This window comes from Gekko japonicus, unplaced genomic scaffold, assembly GCF_001447785.1.
Source record: "Gekko japonicus isolate JY-2015 unplaced genomic scaffold, Gekko_japonicus_V1.1 scaffold2166, whole genome shotgun sequence".
NCBI classification, from domain to species: Eukaryota; Metazoa; Chordata; class Lepidosauria; order Squamata; family Gekkonidae; genus Gekko; species Gekko japonicus.
The window spans coordinates 253,565-274,498 of NW_015172612.1; the positions used below are offsets into that span (position 1 = coordinate 253,565).

The following is a 20,934-nucleotide window of genomic DNA, read 5'->3' on the forward strand; positions in this document are numbered from 1 at the left end:
AATAGGGTTTGATGGTGTAACTCAGTTTAGGAATGCACTGTGGCTGTCCCAAGGCTTGGTGCATCATGATTTGTCATGCATAGTCTTTCTTAAAGGGCCATTCGCGAGCATTCGGACTTTCTGATACTCAGCAATTACATGGAAGGTCTCGCAAAACAATCCCTATCAAAAGCATATAAATTCACAAAGAAAGCCAGCCAATCCAACCCTCTCAAAGGGAACAGCAACAGAAATCTGGAAAGCCTCGTTGACTCCATAGCGAACGCCTCTCTTTTTATTCCCAGAAGCACTGAATAAAAGTTCTATGGGCTTGAACTGAACCAAGATGTTGGTTAAAATATCCTAAAATAAACTCACATACAAATCCTAACGTCTGAGTTCACATCAATCTTTCGGAGAGAAAAGTTTTGTGAAACTGGACGAAGTGCACAACAGCGTCTCTCTTTGCAATCCAGACTTTAAGCCCTAGAGAATGGATAGGAAAGAAAAGGGGCAGAGAATGCCTGAAGGAAGGGAAGAGGCTCCGTCACAGGGCCAGCATCCTGCTTTTATGTGATCTGGCCATATATGGGTTGCCCAACCTCCAGGTGATAGTGAGTAATGAGAGAGTAAGTAATGAGATAGAACCAGCAGATGCCAAGAAAATACAAGATTAATTCTGAGTCGGAGATGTAGAGCATGGGCTCCAAGTATAAAGTGCCAGGGTTCCCGCTAAGCTGAGTTAGTGGGAGCTAGCTCACTGTTTTTTAGCCTCTGGCTCACACATTTTTGCCTTGGCTCAGAAAGGATGGCTCCAGAGCAAACTAATGTATGCAGCAGCCAAATCGCTCGCTCACAGCTTTCATGCCGGTAGCTCACAAAGTAGAATGTTTGCTCACAAGACTCCACAGCTTAGAGGGAAGATTGAAAGCGACCTGATGAAGCATTGAGGGAAACAGATCGTTTACCCGGGAAATCTGTAGTCACATGACACTTGTTTGGAAGCAGCCGCACTGCATGACGTGGGATAAAGGAACAACAACAAAAGAAGAAGAAACAGCAAACTTGTGGACTGTAATTGGACTGGAATAATTTTTCCACAGTGAACATTGATAGGGTGCAACCTCCTGGTGGTGGCTGAAGACCTCCCAGAATAACAACTGATCAGCTTGCTACTAGGGCTGCCAAGCCGCGGCTGGGGATCTGCACGTCTTCACAGGATCCCTGCCGCGGGGGACAGCGATACGCGTTGCACCGCCGTCGCCAGGATGTGACACTATGCGTCGCTCTGGCAACGGGGCTGTTTGGAGTCCCGTTGCCAGAGCGACGCATAGCGTCACATCCTGGCAACGGCGGTGCAACGCGTATCGCTGTCCCCCACGGCAGGGATCCTGTGAAGACATGCGGATCCCCCGCCGCAGCTTGGCAGCCCTACTTGCTACAGAGCTCTGTTCCCCTGGAGAAAATGGCTGCTTTGGAAGGTGGACCCTCTGGCATTATGCCCCACTGAGGTCCTCCCCAGGCTCCACCCACAACATTTCCAGGAACCTCCCAACCCAGATGTGGCAGCCCCAGGACCACATGCATTTAGGAAGAACTGTAAGCCATTAATTATAATATTATTTATCATTCACTTAATTTATAGCCCACCTTTCTCCGCAATGGGGACCCAAAGTGGCTTACATCATTCCCCTCTTCTCCATTTTTTCTGCACAACAACCCTCTGAAGCAGGTGAGGCGGAGAGTGCGTGACTGGCTCAAGGACACCCAGCAAGCTTCCGTGGCAGAGTGGGAATTCAAACCCAGGTCTCCCAGATCCTGGTCTGACACCCTAACCACTACGCCACAAAACTGCACCCGGGCTATTGTCACCTCTTCAAACTGCTGCAGTTGCTAAGGGTTGCCAACCACCAGGTGGGGGCTTGAGATGTCCTAGAATTACAGCTCATCTCCAGACTACAGAGGCCAGTTCCCCTGGAGGAAATGGCTGCTTTGGAGGGTGGACTCAATGGCATTATAACCTCCTGAGGGTCTGGCACAACCCCCGGGGGTGTGCCCCCCCAAAGGTTCAGGTTAGCTTGGTGATGAGAAAAGCTTAGGTAATATTTCAAAAACCCAATCTCCTTTGGTAGTGTGATTTTATGCACTGGGCCAGTAGCTCATTCCAGGCACCTTAAAACAGAATCAAAAATGTACAAAAGTATAATAAAAACAAACAAATAAGGGAAAGGGTATACACCAGGGGTGTCAAACTCATTCGTGATGAGGGCCAGATCTGACATAAACGAGACCTTGCTGGGCCGGGTCACGTGTGTCACAAGATGTAATGCCAGGTAGCGGAGATATAAACTCAACACAAACACAAAGGGTTTTTTTAAACTTAACATAAAAACCATGCTTAAAACATTAGCACTCTTGCAATATTTTGTTTATTTAACAGTATCTGATAACTGAGACCTCTTGCTCTGAATTATTTGCATCAAAACATCTGTGCAGTTGCACGCTTGAGTATGCTGTTCAGGTGTGTATCTGTAAGCTGCAAACCTACTTTTGATTGATTGGCATTCACCACAGAAATCTCATGCTCAGAGTTCTGAGTCTAGGACCCAGGTTAAAACTTGAAATGGCAGAGTGATTAAGAGAGTCTGGCAAAGCAAGCTATGATGCAGCAGCAGCAAAACTGGAAGGAGGAGACGGGCAGTTACACTGCGGGCCTGATGGAAGCCCTCCGGGGGCCTGATCCAGCCCCCGGGCTGCATGTTTGACACCCCTGGTATATACATTGAAACAAAGACAAACATAACAAACATAACAAATCTAACTCTCTAACCACTAACGCTGACCCTGTGCAGCTGTCTTCCCAACAGCACTGAAGCAGAAATTACTGGAGTGAGTGACAGCCTCTTCCTCCAGGCCCACAAGTCCTTTGGGCAGACGGTTCTTCCACATCATTTCTGACACCCTCTGTGCCTTTTCCTTACCCACCCTTCTGGTCTTCCCTCTGTGGTTTCTGACTCCTGATTTTATCCTCGCTCAGCTGTCACGTTTGTGATTGACTGACCAATCACAGGCCTCAGTCAATTGACCTAGATCTTGAACTGTCAAGATGGTAAGATGTCAGGTAGTTGTTTTGACAGCTCACAGCTGGCCACTGTTAAGCTAACTGCTAACTAACTGCAGGTGCTCCTTATTATGGCACCTTGTAGCTTGGAAGCTATCCAGATAGAACTTAGGGCTTAACAGTCCCACAGGAAAATGCAAAGACTTCTGTCCTGAGGAGCCACTTTTGTGACAGGGTCCCTCCCCGAACCCCACCCTCCCCAAGGCTCCATCCCCAAATCTCCAGGAATTTCCCAGCCAAAAGTTGGCAACCCTATACCATTCTCAGCTCCATGCCTCAATGCTTAAAATGTCCCCCGTTTTGCACCAGGGTGAAGCGCTCTTCCTTGCCATCAATTCTGGATGAAATAGGCTCTTCCCACCCCCGCCCCAGCTGTCTTGAAGTGCTTTTATCTATGCTTCTTTCAGTGTTAGAGTTTATGGCTGGTTTCTAAGCAGAGCGCAACTGCTTTTTATGAATTTGATACTTTTGTCCACGGTTGCCTGCTTTAGTTCGTTTTGCTGCTGCTGCTACAACCTATTTTGGGAACATAAGAAGAGCCCTGCTGGATCGGACCAGTGAGGGTCCATCTAGTCCAGCATCCTGTCTTACACAGTGGCCATATACCAACAAAGGGAGCAGCAATGAAATGACACCTGAACACAATGGATTGCTGCAAAGTGCATACAATTAAGAATAATAGACAATGAGCTTCATGATGTTTTAATCTTTGTTTTTCAACAATAGGGCGCCACCAAACAGAAGATGATGACGTCAAGATGAACGGACGAACCTCCCGAGTTACCGTTCGTTTCCAAGTTTCTTTATTAAACAGGTCTCAGTTCAGCGTTCTTGTGCAATAAAGTCAACCACAAGGGTGTTCTTAAATTCAGATAACTTCTTCCACAGCTCTTTGCTAACAGTTACACCTTTCAATCGGACAACAAGATTGAAAGGTGTAACTGTTAGCAAAGAGCTGTCGTCATCATCTTCTGTTTGGTGGCGCCCTATTGTTGAAAAACAAAGATTAAAACATCATGAAGCTCATCAGTACTATTGTTTAATTATTGTCTATTATTCTTAATTGTATGCACTTTGCAGCAATCCATTGTGTTCAGGTCACACAGTGGCCAGCCAGTTCCTCTGGACAGCCAACAACAGGGGAGAGAGGCCGAGGCCTTCCCCGCATATTGCCTCCTGGCTCTGGGATTCAGAGGATTGGTGCCTCTGAACGTGGAGGTCCCCCTCAGTCACCATGGCTAGTAGCCACTGATAGACTTATCCTCCATGAATCTATCAAATCCCCTCCTGAAGCTGTGTCTTCCTGTGGCCATCACTACATCCTCTGGCATCGAATGCCACATTTTAATCACTCTCTGTGTAAAGTGGTATTTCCTTCTGTCTGTCCTGAACCTACTGCCCATCGGCTTCATTGGATGCCCTCGTGTTCTAGTACTTTGGGAAAGGGAGAACAATTACCGGTTTGGTCTTTGCTTTTATGCTTTTGATTGCCTGCTTGGGCATGTGCTATTGAAAAAAAAGCAGAGGCTGGATTTTTAAATAAAATTAAATAAATTGTTTTTGACTTGTTTTCGAACATCAGCTGTCCAAGACATTTTCAACTTGTTTATTTAGTGCTTGACAGAGCAACACGCCATGGTAATGCATACATGGGCTTTATGGAGTACCCCAAGCTCTGTCTTCTTGGTGCTTGGGGGGGGGGTCAACAGTGGGAGGGCTTCTAATGTCCTGGCCCCACTGCTGGACCTCCTGATGGCACTGGTATTTCTGGCCACTGTGTGACACAGAGTGTTGGACTGGATGGGCCTTTGGCCTGATCCAACATTGGCGTCTCTTATGTTCTTATGTTCTCTTAAGACTGGTCTCTGCCCCATGAAGCTTATGTTCTATGCAGAGGTCATTTTGGGGGGGATCGCGGGGGAACACAGTTCCCCCGGGTGAGGTAGGGGGGCGGGGCACATGATGAAGCCCCGCCCCCTGCTTCCGGCCGCCCCGCTTCCGGCCCTCATTCAGCCAGGAGGAGGCAGGAGAAGAGGGAGGGTAAGTTGCTTCCTCCCTGCCTCTCCCCACCCCTGCCTGCCTGGGGCCAGGGAGGGCCTTCGCAGGGCTTCCTAGGTGTGGCATATGCTAATGAGTTATGCTAATGAGTTCCCCTAGCTCTTTTTCTACGGAATGACCCCTGGTTCTATGACTGAGACGGGAAAACAACAGGGAAGAGGAAAAGAGAGAGAAGGATGGGAGGGAATGAATAGGTGCAAAATGCCTTATACTGCAATCCTGTTCCTTTTTAAAAAAAAACATTTTATTAGGATATAATAAACAAAGGCAAACATAAGTCACAAACTTTTATACTTATACATCCTACCCTCTTCCCTCCCCCCCCCCCTGCGCAGCTTCCCACAGTGCTCCAACCTCCTGCTCACTTCTTAGATCTTCTTCATCTCACCCTTTCTTTTCCCCCCCCTTTACACATATCTATAGGTAACTTCTCCCTCCATTTTTTGTTTTTGTATCTTAATCTGTTTTTTATGTCTGTTAACTTTCAATAATTGTCAAAGCCAATCCTGTTCCTTCTTAATTTTGAGTACACGTTTTTTAAGATTGGGTTGTTCATTCCTATAGGAGGTGCAGAGTTTGGTATCATAGACTTCACAAGAGAGGTGGAGTTTCATACAACTCTAAAAACAGGTATCCATCATACGGTCTGCACAAGTGTAGAAACATACCTTGCCCACAGTGAAACAGATTTTTGTTTTATGTATATCCTCTTTTTCTTTTTAATTAAAGGAGAACCACTGCAGAAGGATAAAAATCCTAGGTGACTGTTACTACTGTGTATCAGGACTGACGCAGCCCAAAACGGATCATGCCCACTGTTGTGTCGAAATGGGATTGGATATGATTGACACCATCACGTAAGTCCTACAGTCACTCTCATGCTTCGCGGGAAACAGCCGCGGTGCCTCTGTCACTTCCTCTTGTATCCGCTTATTCTCATTTCAATCCGCATGTTGCCAGTCTTACCATGTTTGGGAGCATCCCCCATTCCTTCCAACTGAACCGATTCCTGTTTGGACTGGATCTCTGTTTTGAACCAACGTCTCTTGGTATCGTTTTCCCCCTTCCCAGACACACGTACACACACCTTTCTGTTGTGTATATCCAGGGCTATTTTTGGGCAGGAACACACAGGAACGGAATTCCGGCTGGCTCCCAAGTTGGCCACGCCCAGCAGGAACTCATTTGCATAATAGGCCCCACCCAACAGCAGGAACTCATTAGGATTGGCCACATTAGGGGTGTGTGGCCTAACATGCGAAGGAGTTCCTGCTACAAAAAAAGCCCTGGGTTTTGACAACAAACAAGGTAAACAGAATAAGAAGCAAAAGGTGGGTGTGGCTGGATGAGCACACTTCTGGTAACATGGGGGTGCGGCCTAATGTGCTAATGAGCTGTGCTGGCAGGGGTGTGGCCCAATAGGCTAATGAGCTCCTGCTGTTGGGTGTGGCCTATTATGCTAATGAGTTCCTGCTGGGCTTTTTCTACAAAAAGAGCCCTGTGTATATCAGTCGACTTGGTGCGTTTATACTTCAGGAAAGAATACGCTAGAATAAATGTAGGGCCGTGGCTCAGTGGTAGAGCATCTGTTTGGCACGCAGAAGGTCCCAGGTTCAATCCTCAGCATCTCTAGCTAAACGGATCAGGTAGGAGATAATGTGCCTGTGCCTGAGACCCCCTGAGAGCCACAGCCAGTCAGAGCAGACAATACTGACCTCGGTGGACCAATGGTCTAAGTATAGAAGAACAAATGGAAAGAAAGCAGTCATGAGAGTCTGACCCACAAATCAGGCAGTCAACAAGACTTGCAAACAAGATGATGAAGAAGAAGAGATTGGATTTATACACTGCCCTTCACTACCTAAAGGTGTCTCAGAGCGGCTTACAAACTCCTTTCCCTCCCCCTCCCCACAACAGACACCCTGTGAGGTAGGTGGGGCTGAGAGAGCTCTTGACAGAAACGGCTCTTTTTCAAGGACAGCTCTTATCAGAACTACAGTTTGCCCAAGGTCATCCAGCCAGGTGCAAGTGGAGGAGTGGGGAATCAAACCCGGTTCTCCCAGTTTAGAGTCCACGCACTTAACCACGATGCCAAATTGGCTCTGTTTTCTGTATGTTATTGTCAACAAGCACTACAACACAATGAACAAATTCCTTCAAATCATAAGAAAATCCTTGTGGGTGAGACGCCTGGGACGCCTCAGAAGCCTAGCAGCATATTTGAGCCTGAATACTTATTGAGATCAGCGTCCTATCTGAATGTATTATCTTTCCTCTTTTGTTTTTTTTTTGTAAAGCACTTTATGAGCATGAGAGCTTTTGTACTATTTCCTGAGGAAGATCCAATTTTGAAACGTCGTTATATAATCCGGAGACGACGTTGATGTATTTTTACACAAGGATGTTCTTATGATTTGAAGGGGTTTGTTCATTGTGTTGTAGGGCTTGTTGACAATAATATACAGAAAGCATTTCCTTTGCAAGTCTTGTTGACTGCCTGATTTGTGGGTCAGACTCTCACGACTGTTTTCTTTACATTTGTTCTTTGATCAGGTCATAACTGTCCCAATTAAGTATAAGACAGCTTCATGTTTTCAAGTTGCTGGTCATTGAAGTTCCACTGGACTCCAGTTTCATTCCGCATCACCCTTTGTTTTGGAGTGGTTGTGTTCAGCGTTCCTTCTAAGCTGAGTTAGTGTGAGCTAGCTCACAATTTTTTAGCCTCCGGCTCACACATTTTTCTCTTCGCTCAGGAAGGACGGCTCCAGAGCAAACTGATTTATGCAGGAGCCAAATCGCTCGCTCACAACGTTAAATGCCAGTAGCTCACAAAGTTGAATTTTTGCTCACAAGACTCCACAGCTTAGAGGGAACATTGGTTGTGTTCTCCAGTCTCTGTGGCACTGTGCTCTTTTGAATTTTTTTCTCTTATGTTGGGGTGGCGGTCATTTCCCCCCCCCCCCTCCTCACAGTGGATTTTGGGCAGAGCTTTTCCATTCCATTCCATTCTGTTCCGCTCTGTGCTCTTTCTTTGACAAGGCAGTGAATCAAGGCAAGCAGAGGAGAACTTTTTGGGCTCCCTCCATATCCGCCAGTCAGCCCATTTCGTGACTTGCCAAGCAAAACACAGCTCAGGCGCCATGAACAGTTGCCCACAACGATCTCAGTAAAACCTCCCGGTTTTGCTGCCTGCCTCAGACCCCAGCTTTAGGCCGGGAAATAACTCCTGGCAACGCACAAGGCTTGGTCAGTGGCCTGAATCTGGCTTGGAAGAGTCCTTACGGTTGTGCAGACTGGCATTATTATTTGCCACAGCCATGAACATGGAGTGAGGGAAAAGAGAGTGCTTCGTTCTGTTTGTTAAAAGGCTGTCAGGTCACCACCCATGTGAACCACGGAGAATAACGCTGTTGGCACTCTAGGAGCCAGCGTGCAGTTTGGCGATAGGTTCAGAGGGTAGCCATATTGGTCTGCAGTAGAACTGCGTAGATTCAACAGAAAAGAGCAAGGGTCCAGTAGCACCTTCGGTAAAGGTAAAAGTCTCCCTTGCTCAAAAGCCAGTCAAGTCCGACTCTAGGGTTGCGGTGCTCGTCTCCGTTTCAAAGCCGAAGAGCCAGCGCTGTCCGAAGACATTTCCGTAGTCGTGTGGCCGGCATGACTAAACACCAAGGCGCACGGAACGCTGTTATCATCCCACCGAAGTGGTCCCTATTTATCTACTTGCAATTTCTTGCTTTCGAACTGCTAGGTTGGCAGGAGCTGGAACGAGAGACGGGAGCTCACTCCGTCATGCGGCACACTCGGGACTCGAACTGCTGAACTACTGACCTTCCACAGCCTGCAGTTCAGCGTCTTAACCTATTTATCTTTACAGTGGTCCCTATTTATCTACTTGCAATTTCTTGCTTTCGAACTGCTAGGTTGGCAGGAGCTGGAACGAGAGACGGGAGCTCACTCCGTCATGCGGCACCCGGGTCTCGAACTACTGACCTTCCACAGCCTGCAGTTCAGCATCTTAACCACTTGAGCCACCGCAGCTCCTTTAGTAGCACCTTAAAGACTAGCAAAATATGCGGCAGGGCATGAACTGCCGTGACGCCGCTCACTTCTTCAGCTACCGCGGCTCACGAGAGCTCCTCCCCTGCCACAAATTTTGTCCGTCTTCAAGGTGCTAATGGATTCTTGCTCTTTTCTGCTGCTACAGACAGACCAACACAGCGGCCACCCATCTTGATCTCGCGGAGATTCAAGCCCACTGGCGCTTTGGAGACCAAAGAGTTTTTCAAGTTATAAGCTTTTGACAGTCAAAGCTCCCTTCGTCAGATAGGAAGGGAGTTTGGACTCTCAAGTTTATCCCCCCAAAAAACCCTTCTTGGTCTCTAAGGCACTAATGGTCTCCAGTCTAACTGTGCGGCATGGTGTAACTGTCAGGATGGAAAAGCACCCCCCCAAGAAAAAGCAGAGGAAAAGGGGTATATCTATTATTAAAAAGTAGTGAGACATAAACCTGTTAAAGTTTATGTCTCAGTGCTTTTTAATAATAGCTGAAGAGGACTCATGTTAACCTAGGGATGCCAGCCGCCAGGTGGGGCCTGGGTGGGGATCCCTTTGAATTACAGCTCCTCTTCAGACTACAGAGATCAGTTCTCCTGGAGAGAGTGGATGCTTTGGAGGGTGGACTCTGTGGCATTGTGCCCCACTGAGGTCCCTGTCCTCCCCAGGCTCCACCCCCCAAATCTCCCATGAATTTACCAACCTGGATTTGGCAACCCTCCCTACCTCCCCCCCATCCCTGCCAGTGGCCAGCGAGGGGGGCCTGGCAACCCTATATTAACATGGGTGTGCAGTATCTGCTTAAAAGTTAACTGCAGTGTAAAGAGCCCTGCAAGGTAAAGGTAAAGGTTTCCCTTGCCCAAAAGCCAGTCGTATCCAACTCTAGGGATGCGGTGCTAATCTCTGTTTCCAAGCTGAAGAGCCAGCACTGTCCAAAGACGTTTCCGTGGGCATGTGGCCGGCATGAGTAGACACTGAGGTGCACAGAACACTGTTGCCTTCCCACCAAAGCGGTACGTATTTATCTACTTGCAATTTCTTGCTTTCGAACTGCTAGGTTGGCAGGAGCTGGGGCCAAAGACGGGAGCTCACTCAGTCTTGCGGCACTCGGGTCTTGAACTGCTGAACTACCGACCTTCTGGTCTGCAGTTCAGTGTCTTAACCACTTGAGCCACCGCAGCGCCTAAAGAGCTCTGTAGGAACTGTTAAATAAGATGAATTTCATTTGTAAGCAAGACCACGGTTTGTTTATTCTTGTTGAGGGGAGGAAACAGAATTTATCTGCATCCTCCGAAATTAAGGCATTCCGAACGCAGTGTCCAGTTGAATTTTTAAATATTTATTTGAAAACCACCTTTTGCAACACTGCACTTGTTGAGACAAGTTTGCATTGGTTGCATGACAGGTTAAAATTAAACGTAATGAGACGGTTTCAGCAATTTCCCTTTGATACCAGCATTTGGTTTGCTGTCACTTGTCATTGCTGCGTAAGGTAAATACACATTAAGCAAACGGGGAGATTTATAGGAGGGAAAAAAATAAGCAAATCAGTGTCAGCCAGAAGATAAACAAGGAAATGATATAGTTTGACTGCTCGCCAATGGTTTGGTAGCACGTGAACTGGAGGCTGTCTTTGAGGAAAGGGGTAATTTAGCATGATCAAAACAGAGGTCACTAGAGCAGTGCAGCTTTTGAATAATTCGACTTGAGTAATTGTTCCAGAATATTACTGTGTGATTGCCAGTGAGTCAAAACGGGAAGTCAAAACTGGAAGAATGTCCATTGAAGGCACCTGCAGAGAGGAGCCCCACTTCAAGAGACACCAGTGTGGGTTTTAGGGTCTACCTACCAGAGAAATGTATTGTGAGTCGGGTCAGAGAGACCCTCACCCCAACCCGTGGTCACACGCAGGGGCCATTTCCTGCGGGAGCGCACAGGAGCGGAGCTCTGGCAGTAAGGAGCCCAGGGGGCGGGCACATGCAACAAGCCCCGCCCCCTGCTCCCAGCAGCCCTCAGTCAGGCCACGAGTAGCAAGAAGCAGCCAGGTAAGTTGCAAAGCCCCCCCCGACCCTCCTTCAGGTACAAGCTCTCCCTCCTCTGCTAGGACGGATCTGCATGCCCCCCCAATAGCTAGCGATCCAAAAGAGTCCAGTGGAGCCTGAGCGGTGGGTGTTGCCTTCTGACACACTTCCGGTGGTGTCAGGGGGTGCGGCATATGCAAATGAGTTATGCTAATGAGCTCCTGCACCTCTTTTTCTACGAAATGACCCCTGGTCACACGTACTGTTGGAGGACTCACCTCTATTCCGTCTCTCATTGCAGCACAGGAGCACTTTGAGGGTAAAAGAGAGGATTCTGCCTTCCACCTCATGCCATTTTCCCTAGTGGAAATGGCTGCCGGGGGGGGGGGGGTCTGTTTGCCCCTTCCTCTGTTTCCACAAATACTGGAATCATGTGATTGAAGACATAAGGAGACTGTCAGACGGACAAACAGCCCCCCCACGGCCATTTCTGCTACAGAAAATGGCACAGGAGGGAAGGCGGGAACTCCCCCTTCCCTCGTTTTTGTGCCGTCGAGCTGCACTGAGTGATGAAGTGCTTTCTAAACTGACTCTCAGCTAGGGATGCCAGCCTCCAGGTAGGACCTGGGGATCCCTCAGAATTACAGCTCATCTCCAGAGTACAGAGATCACTTCCCCTGGAGAAAATGGATGCTTTGGAGGGTGGACTTCATTTTAGATGCTGAACTGCAGGCTGCCGGCTGTGGAAGGTCGGTAGTTCAGCAGTTCGAGACCCGGGTGCCGCAAGACGGAGTGAGCTCCCATCTCTAGTTCTAGTTCCTGCCAACCTAGCAGTTCGAAAGCAAGAAATTGCATGTAGATAAATAGGTACCGCTTCAGTGGGAAGGTAACAGTGTTCCGTGCGCCTTGGTGTTTAGTCATGCCGGCCACATGACCACGGAAACGTCTTCGGACAGCGCTGGCTCTTCGGCTTTGAAACGGAGATGAGCACCGCAACCCTAGAGTCAGATTCGACTGGCTTTCGAGCAAGGGAACCTTTACCTTTACCTTTTTACCCTGCTGAGGTCTCTGTCCTCCCCAGGCTCCATCCCCAAATCTCCAGGAGATTCTCTCACCCTGGATCTGGCCACCCCAGCCCCCACCATTGGCCGGGGGGACCTGGCAGACCCACTCCCAACCTGACCCACATCACTTGCCTCATGTGGCTAGGAGGGAATGCTCTGTTTTTCTCTCTCTCTCTTCCTTCCCTGACACACATTAGCTGAATTTATGGCCATATAGTAACTATACTTGTTTCACAAAAGCATGGATTAATTCGCTCAGCGTTTTCTTTTAGAGAGATAGAAAGCTTTATGCAGGGCCTTTTTTGTAGAAAAAGCCCAGCAGGAACTCATTAGCATAATAGGCCACACCCAACAGCAGAAACTCATTAGCATATTAGGACACACCCTCTGACAGCACAGCTGACAACATATTAGGCCACACCCCCATGCCTTCCCTTGGCTTGCCCAGGCAAGCCAGCCTTTGGACAGGCCAGGGGAGGCATTTAAATGTCTCTCCAATCCTTCCAGCCCCCCCCCCCCCCCCCCAAGACCCGGGGGGTGTGTGTTGTTCTCCAGGCCTTCCCTCTGTAGCTACGCATGCAGAGGGAAGGCCTGTAGTGGGCATGGCCAACTCTGAAGCCAGCCGGAACTCTGTTCCTGTGCGTTCCTGCCCAAAAATAGCCCTGGTTATGTCAACACCACTGCTTTCTGTGGTGTTGAAAACAGCAGGGGTGGAGATGTAAAATTTCCAGAAATTTTGACGGTAACAAAATTTTTTAAAAAATGTATTTGTTTTTTTTTTCCTGGAGAGAAAAAACAGACTGGGGGCGGGGGACTGACCTATGTGTCCAGTCAAACCTAAAGTAATTTTACTGCTTTCACAATATGAGATGCATCAGTTCTAATTTAGCACATAAAAGTGCAATGTTTGATGTGTATGGAATTTAAAAATTATAAACGCCTTCGTTTTCTGCAAGCAAAATTGCAAGTATACCCAATGTGCGAGAGAAAACTAGAAGCTGATGCACCCAGTGCTACTCCAGCACAGGTAGCTTAATTCTTGCTACCTATAAAGAATAAAAATAGGAGTTAAATAGAAAATACAAACATTCTGGTAAATAACATGAAATAGATTATTGAACTGTTGTTGCTGTTGTTGTTAGCCATTCAGTCATGTCCAACATTTGGCAATACTATGGGGCAGCTCTCCCCACGTTTTCTGATTATTAAACTACATTAAACGATTAAACTACGGCCCCGGTCACATGGAGAATTTGCCACGCGAAAGGCATGAACGCTGGGCAGATTTTCGGGGCGAGATCACACTGCAGCATCTGGCAAGCGTAGCACACCCATGGCCAACCCGTGGCGTGCTGCCGAAGACGCGCAGTTAAAAAGTACCTGCAAGGATCTACTAGCAAATGGTTTGCCACGGGTTGCAGATGGACTCGTTCGGTGTGATCGTGCCGACAGGCGCCTATTCCCTCCGGCCATCCTCTTTGCAGCGTGTGCCGAAGGACGAAACCCCGGAGCGCCGCCGGCGCATTTGATTGCATAATAGCAGGTCAGAATGCGATGGCGCAAATAGCCACGCCCCCCCCCCCTCGCGCGCGCGTTTTCCGGCACGTGGGGCCGGAGCCTACATTTTTTTTTTAACTGAGTACATTTTTATATTGGATTTACAATAAATTGAAACTCTTAGCTTTCAATAATAATATCTACACCTGGATGTAGTTCCAGCAAGATGCTGTCTTCCTTCTGTGGTTACTGGTTACACAGAGCTCAGTTCTCGATGGAACTTTCCTGCTCCTTTTCCCCCTCCAGAAAGATAGGGCAATAAGCTGCTGGTTACCCAGTCTGTGGTTATGTCACAATGAAATGATCAACCCCAAGGGAAGTCAGGGCCAAATATCAACAGAAGCTATGCAAGAGCTGAAAAGCAATGAAAGCTCAGCTTTTACCCCTCGTGAAGATCAGGTATCCTCTTCCTAAGGTGCAGAAATGCATCTTGGATTTCAGGGCTATCTATGTCTGCAGCATGCTCACCTTGTCTTTAAAAATGTGTTCTTTTTATTCTCAAAGAGAAAAATATCCCATAGGAGTTATTTTCAGCACTCCCATTTCTGATTTTTTTCCATTAGAGAAATTGAAACAAGGGCCTTAGGAAAAAATTGGGGGAACTGTCCCCCCCCCCAATTTCTGTGTTATTTTTCTGGGTCTTCACATCTCTAAGCAGGGGAAATCAGGGGGAGGGATTGTAGCAGTGGTATAAATATCGCTTGTAATTTAATCCTGGAGAAACTGGGGTTATGGACATTGTCTTTGGAGCCGAACTGAACTGTCTCGATTCTCGGTTTCTTTTCCATCAAGATTTTGTTTGGAGTCTTTCATTGCACCGCTGGGCAAATCTCATCACAATCAAAAAATATTTCCTTACTTTTGGTCCACGTCCTGGACGCTAATCACGGCTCAGACAGCACCGTGCAAAGCTTATTTTTAAGGCTCCAGGCAGTAAATAGAGCCAGAAGCTTCAGAGTATTCCAGGGGATTGCTGTATGGGAGACCTTTCAAAACTATCATAAAAACAGCTTTGAATCCTTTAATATGATGATCTCTGTGGGCTGTCCAGCTTGATGGCTCTGCCTTCCCGCTTTAGATTGTCTCAGCTGCTGGACTGAGCTAATCTTAGCTCACAATACAAGCCAGCTTGCGAATGGGGATTTTCCCCTGCATGGAATGCAGAACACCCCCAGATATAAGAGGAACATCCACCTAATGTAGGGCTCCCAACTATGCCTCATTAAATTCTAGGAGATTTGAGGAACAGTTCTTGGGAATGGCAGAGTTTGGGGGATGATATGATTCCAGGTGACAGCCTAGGCTGCCTCCCCTAGTCTCTGTGGCCTTTACCATAGAGACTAGGGGAAATTCCTTGAGCTCCACCATGTGGAGGGCATTTTTGTTCTCCCGCTACTCAGTTCCTCAGGGCAGGAAACTGGGAGTAGGAGTATGTAAATGGGGAGGCTAACACGGTGGCTTGCTCATTCCTTAGTCATGGTGTTCCTGGGGTTCTCCCTTTGAGTTCAAGGAGGGAAATGCAGAGCGGCTGTTGGGGGACTATCCATCTGGGCTCTCCACCTATCGCCACCCTGAGAAGAAAGGTAGACCACTTCCACTTCCAAAACGTTGCGGTTCAATGCCATGTACTATTCTCCTCTTTTTATCTCTTCGTAAGCCTTTCCCCCCTTTCTTTGCTAAGCTGCTGTGTAGTGTTACAGCCAGGGCTCTTTTTGTAGAAAAAGTCCAGTGGGAACTCATTAGCATAATAGGCCACACCCAACAGTAGGAACTCATTAGCATATCCAGCCACACCCCTGACAGCATAGCTCATTAGCCTATTAGGCCACACCCCACATTACCAGAAGTGTGGTCATCCAGCCACACCCACCTTTTGCTTGTTATTCTGTTTACCTTGTTTGTGGTCAAAACCCAGGGCCTTTTTTTGTAGCAGGAACTCCTTTGCATGTTAGGCCACACACCCCTAATGTAGCCAACCCTAATGAGTTTCTGCTGTTGGGTGTGGCCTATTATGCTAACGAGTCCCTGCTGGGCGTGGCCAACTCGGGAGCCAGCCGGAACTCCGTTCCTGTGCGTTCCTGCCCCAAAATAGCCCTGGTTACAGCACAGCTTGGCAAAGAAAGAGATGCTGAAAGGGGTGGTTTCCAGGCCACCCTCTGGGCCCAGCTGTTGTGTCTGCACTTTTGCACAGGTGTGGTGGGGGAAGGAGGGAGGAGTTGGGGCAAGGGCAGCAGCCAGTGGCAACAGGAATGGCACAAGTGTAGATGCTGTTTCCACGTCACTTGCTGCTGTTGCCCCGGGGGGGGGGGAGGTGCATTTTCACACCCATCTGGAAGCAGCCCATTTCTTCCCCGAACCAGGACTAATAGTCTTCCCCTTTCCAGCCTCTCCAGCCCTAACCAGGCAACTTCCAGGACCTGTAGCTCCAGCAGTAGAATTGTATCAGGAATCTGTGGCTCGGTGGCAGAGCGTCTGCTTGGCACACGAAAGATCCCAGGTTCAATCCCCCGGCAGATCCAGGTGAAAGAACCAGGTAGCAGATAACGGGAAAGACCAGCGCCTGAGGTCCTGGAGAGCCAATGCCAGTCCAAGTAGATAATACTTACCTTGATGGACCAGTGGCCGGATCCAGTATAAAGTAGCTTCGCGTGTCCAGGTGGCACAACTGAGAAGAACGGTATCAGTGGGAAAATGATGACCTTTCCAGCATTTCCCCTGTACCATTTCATTTAACACAAACACACGTTTGCTCTCCGCTGGATTTTGTTCGATTTTACATTCTGTCAGGAAAGGGGAAAAACGTCGATTTAAGAAATCTAGACCTTTCTCTGGAATCTGAAGGAACATTGACCACAGAAAAAGTTCACGTAGTTAGGTAACTGTACCAGCTAAGGTATTTTGACCCTAATTGTACGAATAAACTTTTAGTTCTGGAGGAAAGGAGTAGAAGTATCATACAGATAGCCTGCCTTCTAACAGGCGGTATTCTTTTCTCCACATTTTAGGTCAGTCGCTGAAGCCACGGAAGTAGATCTCAATATGAGAGTCGGCTTGCACACCGGGAGGGTGCTGTGTGGCGTCTTGGGTCTTCGCAAATGGCAGTACGATGTTTGGTCAAACGATGTGACTCTCGCTAATGTCATGGAGGCCGGAGGGTTGCCTGGGTAAGTTTTAGAGGCAACAGGCTCTCTGTGTCTCTCCTCTGTCAAATTTTATGGACTGAACGCCTTCTGAAGTGCTGAGTGACTTTGACAGGCTATAACCGCATTGCAGCCTTCTGTTCATTTTAGTATGTTTTTTGTATTCTTCCAAAGAATTCTGGGAATTGTACTTTTGGTAAGGGTGGCTGAGAATTCTGTCTCAGGGGGTCCCTGGCCTCTTCCACAACGTCCAGATTGCAGGATTCCACAACGTCCAGATTGCAGGATTCCTCGCAGGATTCCTCGCAGAAGGACTGCCGAAACCATTTAAATCTGACAGTAAAAGTGATATAAACGTTAGAACCTCTACAGTCGTCTTTCTGAAAAGCTGACGTAATTATTCAGCATTTTTAAATGGTTGTTTTATTTATTTTTAATAGCCAATAGCCAGTTTGGCGTAGTGGTTAAGTGCGCGGAGTCTAATCTGGGAGAACCAAGTTTGATTCCCCACTCCTCCACTTGAAGCTGCTGGATGACTTTGGGCAAGCCATAGTTCTGTTAGAGCTGTTCTCTCTCATGGACAGTTCTCTCAGAGCTCTCTCAGCCCCACCTACCTCACAGGGTGTCTGTTGTGGGGAGGGGAAGAGAAAGGCATCTGTAAGCCACTCTGAGACTTCGAGTGAAGGGCGGGGTACAGATCCAATCTCTTCTCTTCTTCTTCTTCCACATGCAGCTGCTGATGTGACCTTGGGTCAGTTATAAGTTCTTTCAGAGCTGTTCTCTCAAGGGCAGTCCTTGAGAGAGCTCTCTCAGCCCCACCTCCCTGACAGGGTGTCTGTTGTGGGGAGAGGAAGGGAAAGGAGATTGTAAGATGCAGTGAGACTCTTTTGTGTAGTGGAAGGTGGGGTATAAATCCAACTTCTTCCAGTTCTAGAAGTTTCTACGTTACTTTTCTCCTTAACAAAAGACCCACAGTGATGAACAACATAATTAAAACTCCAGTAAATAAAATACCAAAACAGTAAACACTCGAAAACAGAAAACAGAGAAACACAGCAGTCTCGGAAACCATTCCATTACCCTCTTAAATAATCCAGGCTGGTACGTTTTCCTAAAAGCATTTGAGAATGGTGACTTTGGAAGCCTCTGGAAGGCCATCCCACGGCCTGTAGGCTGCCACAGGGGGGGAAAAGTTGGATCAAGAGTGACAGATCTTTCCTATCTGCAGGTCCAGTCTGACAAAAGAGCCTGCTGGTTTGAGCAGAGCGGCCGCATCAGCATATATAGAAGGACATGATCCTTTAGCTATGGGGAGGGTCCCACCTGATGAAGGGTTTTAGAAGTAAGGCCAGCACCGTGAATGGTCCTTGAAGACAATGAGGCAGCCAGTCTAAACGATGACAGAATAAGTATATTGCAGGCCCATAGCTACAGTGGGACATCTCGGGGCCAGGCCCCCTGACTTACTGCCCAGGCCTCCCTTTTTTTTTAATCTTGCCAAGCCATCACCCTACGCTATCTACAGCAAAGCCCAGCGGTTGGTAGAGGTAGCCCTGTGGGTAGGACGTGGCTGGGCCAGGGGCTGGGCAGAGAGTGCCGCCACTGCTGCTGCTGCCACCACCTTCTCGGTGGCAGCAGGTGAGCACCTTGGCAAGGAGACCCGTCTGTCACTGCCTCCTGGTTGTCTCAGCCCCACAGTAGGGAAGACCAGTGAGGCCAGAATCCTAGAGAGGAAAGCAGGGTGGAAAGGCCACTTCCTTCCGGCTCTCGGAGTATGCAGGTGGGGAATCGGCCTTTCTTGTTTTCACATGTGCAAAGCAGCAATCAGCTCTTCCCTCCCAGGTGAGTCAAGGGAGATCCCAGGGCTGGTTGGCTCATGAGGGGGTGTGGGAGGGTGACCCCGCCCTGACTTATTCAAATGCTCCCCGAAGGAAAAAAAATCCTGGCTATATCCCTGGTATACTGTATAAAGTGGCTAGCCTCAGTTAATAATCAAGATGCTGGGTGCTTTCATACATGCTAAACAACGCAGTTTAATTCACTTCAGCGACAGTTTGCAAGTGGATTTCGCCATTTCACACAATAAAATCCAGTTGCAAAGTGCATTGAAAGTGGGTTATTTAGTTTGTGTGGTATGCGCCTGCTGTCTTTTGAACCAGTTGCACTTTCAAGGTTGTCTTCAAGCACATTCCCATATAGAGTATGTTGCAATATCAGGGTTACTGTAACATGAATCGCTGTGGCTAGGTCCACTGAGTCCAAGAGGGGAGACAACTTGCATGCTTGATGTAATGGGGGGGGGGGAAGTGCTTTTGGCCACAACAGTCTCTCTTCCCCCCCCTCCCTAACAAAATGGCTAACTCCAGGAAGATCAGGCCAGTTGTCACCAAATCTGTCACAGAAAGCTTCATTCCACCCAGAGAGGCCAACTCAGTTCCCTCCAGAACAAAAGCCTTTCTGGGCAACAATGGCTCTGCTTTTCAGGCTTCAGTTTCAGCCTGTTTTCTCTCAGCCGTTTGACCTCATTTTGGGGGGCTTATTTAAAGAAGCATATTGATGCCATTCCACTCTCCAAAGCTTTGGATCGATGACCTCATTCAGCGGTCTTACATTCATACATGGGGGATAGTCTAACTCGAGACAGTTCCGTCGGTCCAATCTCACACAGCGGATTCTGAATCCCCAACAACGACCCTCTTGACTTTGGTTAAATAAGAGTGATTTGAAACCATGTTTATACTCCCATTTCATTTATCGTGTTCCAAAAAAATGTCTATGCTGTCTTTCCAGCCAAGCTTAGGGTTTTCAGGAGGGCAAACAAGCAAAACATTAAGACAAGCTTTTGAAACTCATAGCATAAGAACAATTGAAAACAATAATTTGTCAGGACCCACAGTCAAGCAACGGAGTACACCCTTTTTCAAAGGTTATACTTTTATTGCCAGTACAATGGTAGCATGAGCATAGTCACTGTTAGGAATGGCGAACCCCTAGACTCAGGGAGAGATATAGTAGATTCAAAAGCACTACGGGCCAATCGGCCTGACTCCCGCCTGGGCCCTTAATACTAAAAGCTGGGAACCGAAACCAGTCTCACGGATGAATTATGTGGAGACACTACATCTGCAGCCTACAAGGTCAGAGATAAGGAGAGGAGAAGTGCAGGGAAAGGAATGCGGCTCAGGCTGGTACACAGGACAGGGAGGGGGGTCCTGGAGGGGCCCCTTAACCTTATGGCGGCGCAATTCAAACCCATGCACGGGAGGGAGGGCCAGGTCCATTCCCTTATTCTCCAAGCGTTTCAACAGTCGGACATGGCCAACTATGTCAATGGCAGACCAAGCAAAACTAAAAGCATTCTGTCCACCTGCAAATGAAATGTGTCCCCCACAATGATCACAGCGGCCTCTATCCTATCACTGGGCCCAGAGCCAGATTGGAAAAGGTCGGTTTTAGGGTATCAGAATACAGCAGTAGGCTCATGTGTTAGAATTAACTCTGATGTTTAATGAGAGGGAATATAGGTATTTGGGGTTTTATACAGTTATAAGCTTTGGGGAGATGGACACTTCTATATGCTTTCCATATGGGGTTGCTCGGTCCCTCCTGGCAACCGGTGGGGGAGGAGGGGCTTACTGGGAGCAGCAGGGCGGCCCCTCTGACGTACAGCAATGTGTCCACGTCACTGCCGACATGACCCAGAAGTGATGTCATCACGTCTAGGATGTCGGGCGACGCTCTGGTATTTGGGCAAAAACCTCTATGGTCAGTTGGCTTCTACCATAGAGTTTTTGCCCAAATACCAGAGTGTTGCCCCCCACGTCCCGGATGCAATGATGTCACTTGCAGATCACACAGGCAGTGACATAGACACGTCACTGCACATCATTTTCAGGGTAAGTCCCCCCCCCCCGGTCAGCCAGCTGATTGGGGGTGGGGAG

General features: G+C 48.1%; 1 protein-coding gene across 1 annotated transcript in view; it reads left to right on the forward strand.

Moving 5' to 3' along the window:
* ADCY1 (adenylate cyclase 1 (brain)) overlaps positions 1-20,934 on the forward strand; it is a gene marked incomplete at both ends in the record, with an annotated part of 244,343 nt that overhangs the window by 187,786 nt on the left and 35,623 nt on the right. The window contains 2 exons of the mRNA XM_015421633.1: positions 5,888-6,015; positions 16,859-17,017. Of these exons, the coding sequence (XP_015277119.1) occupies positions 5,888-6,015; positions 16,859-17,017 (287 nt within the window). The remainder of the gene's footprint in view (positions 1-5,887; positions 6,016-16,858; positions 17,018-20,934) is intronic.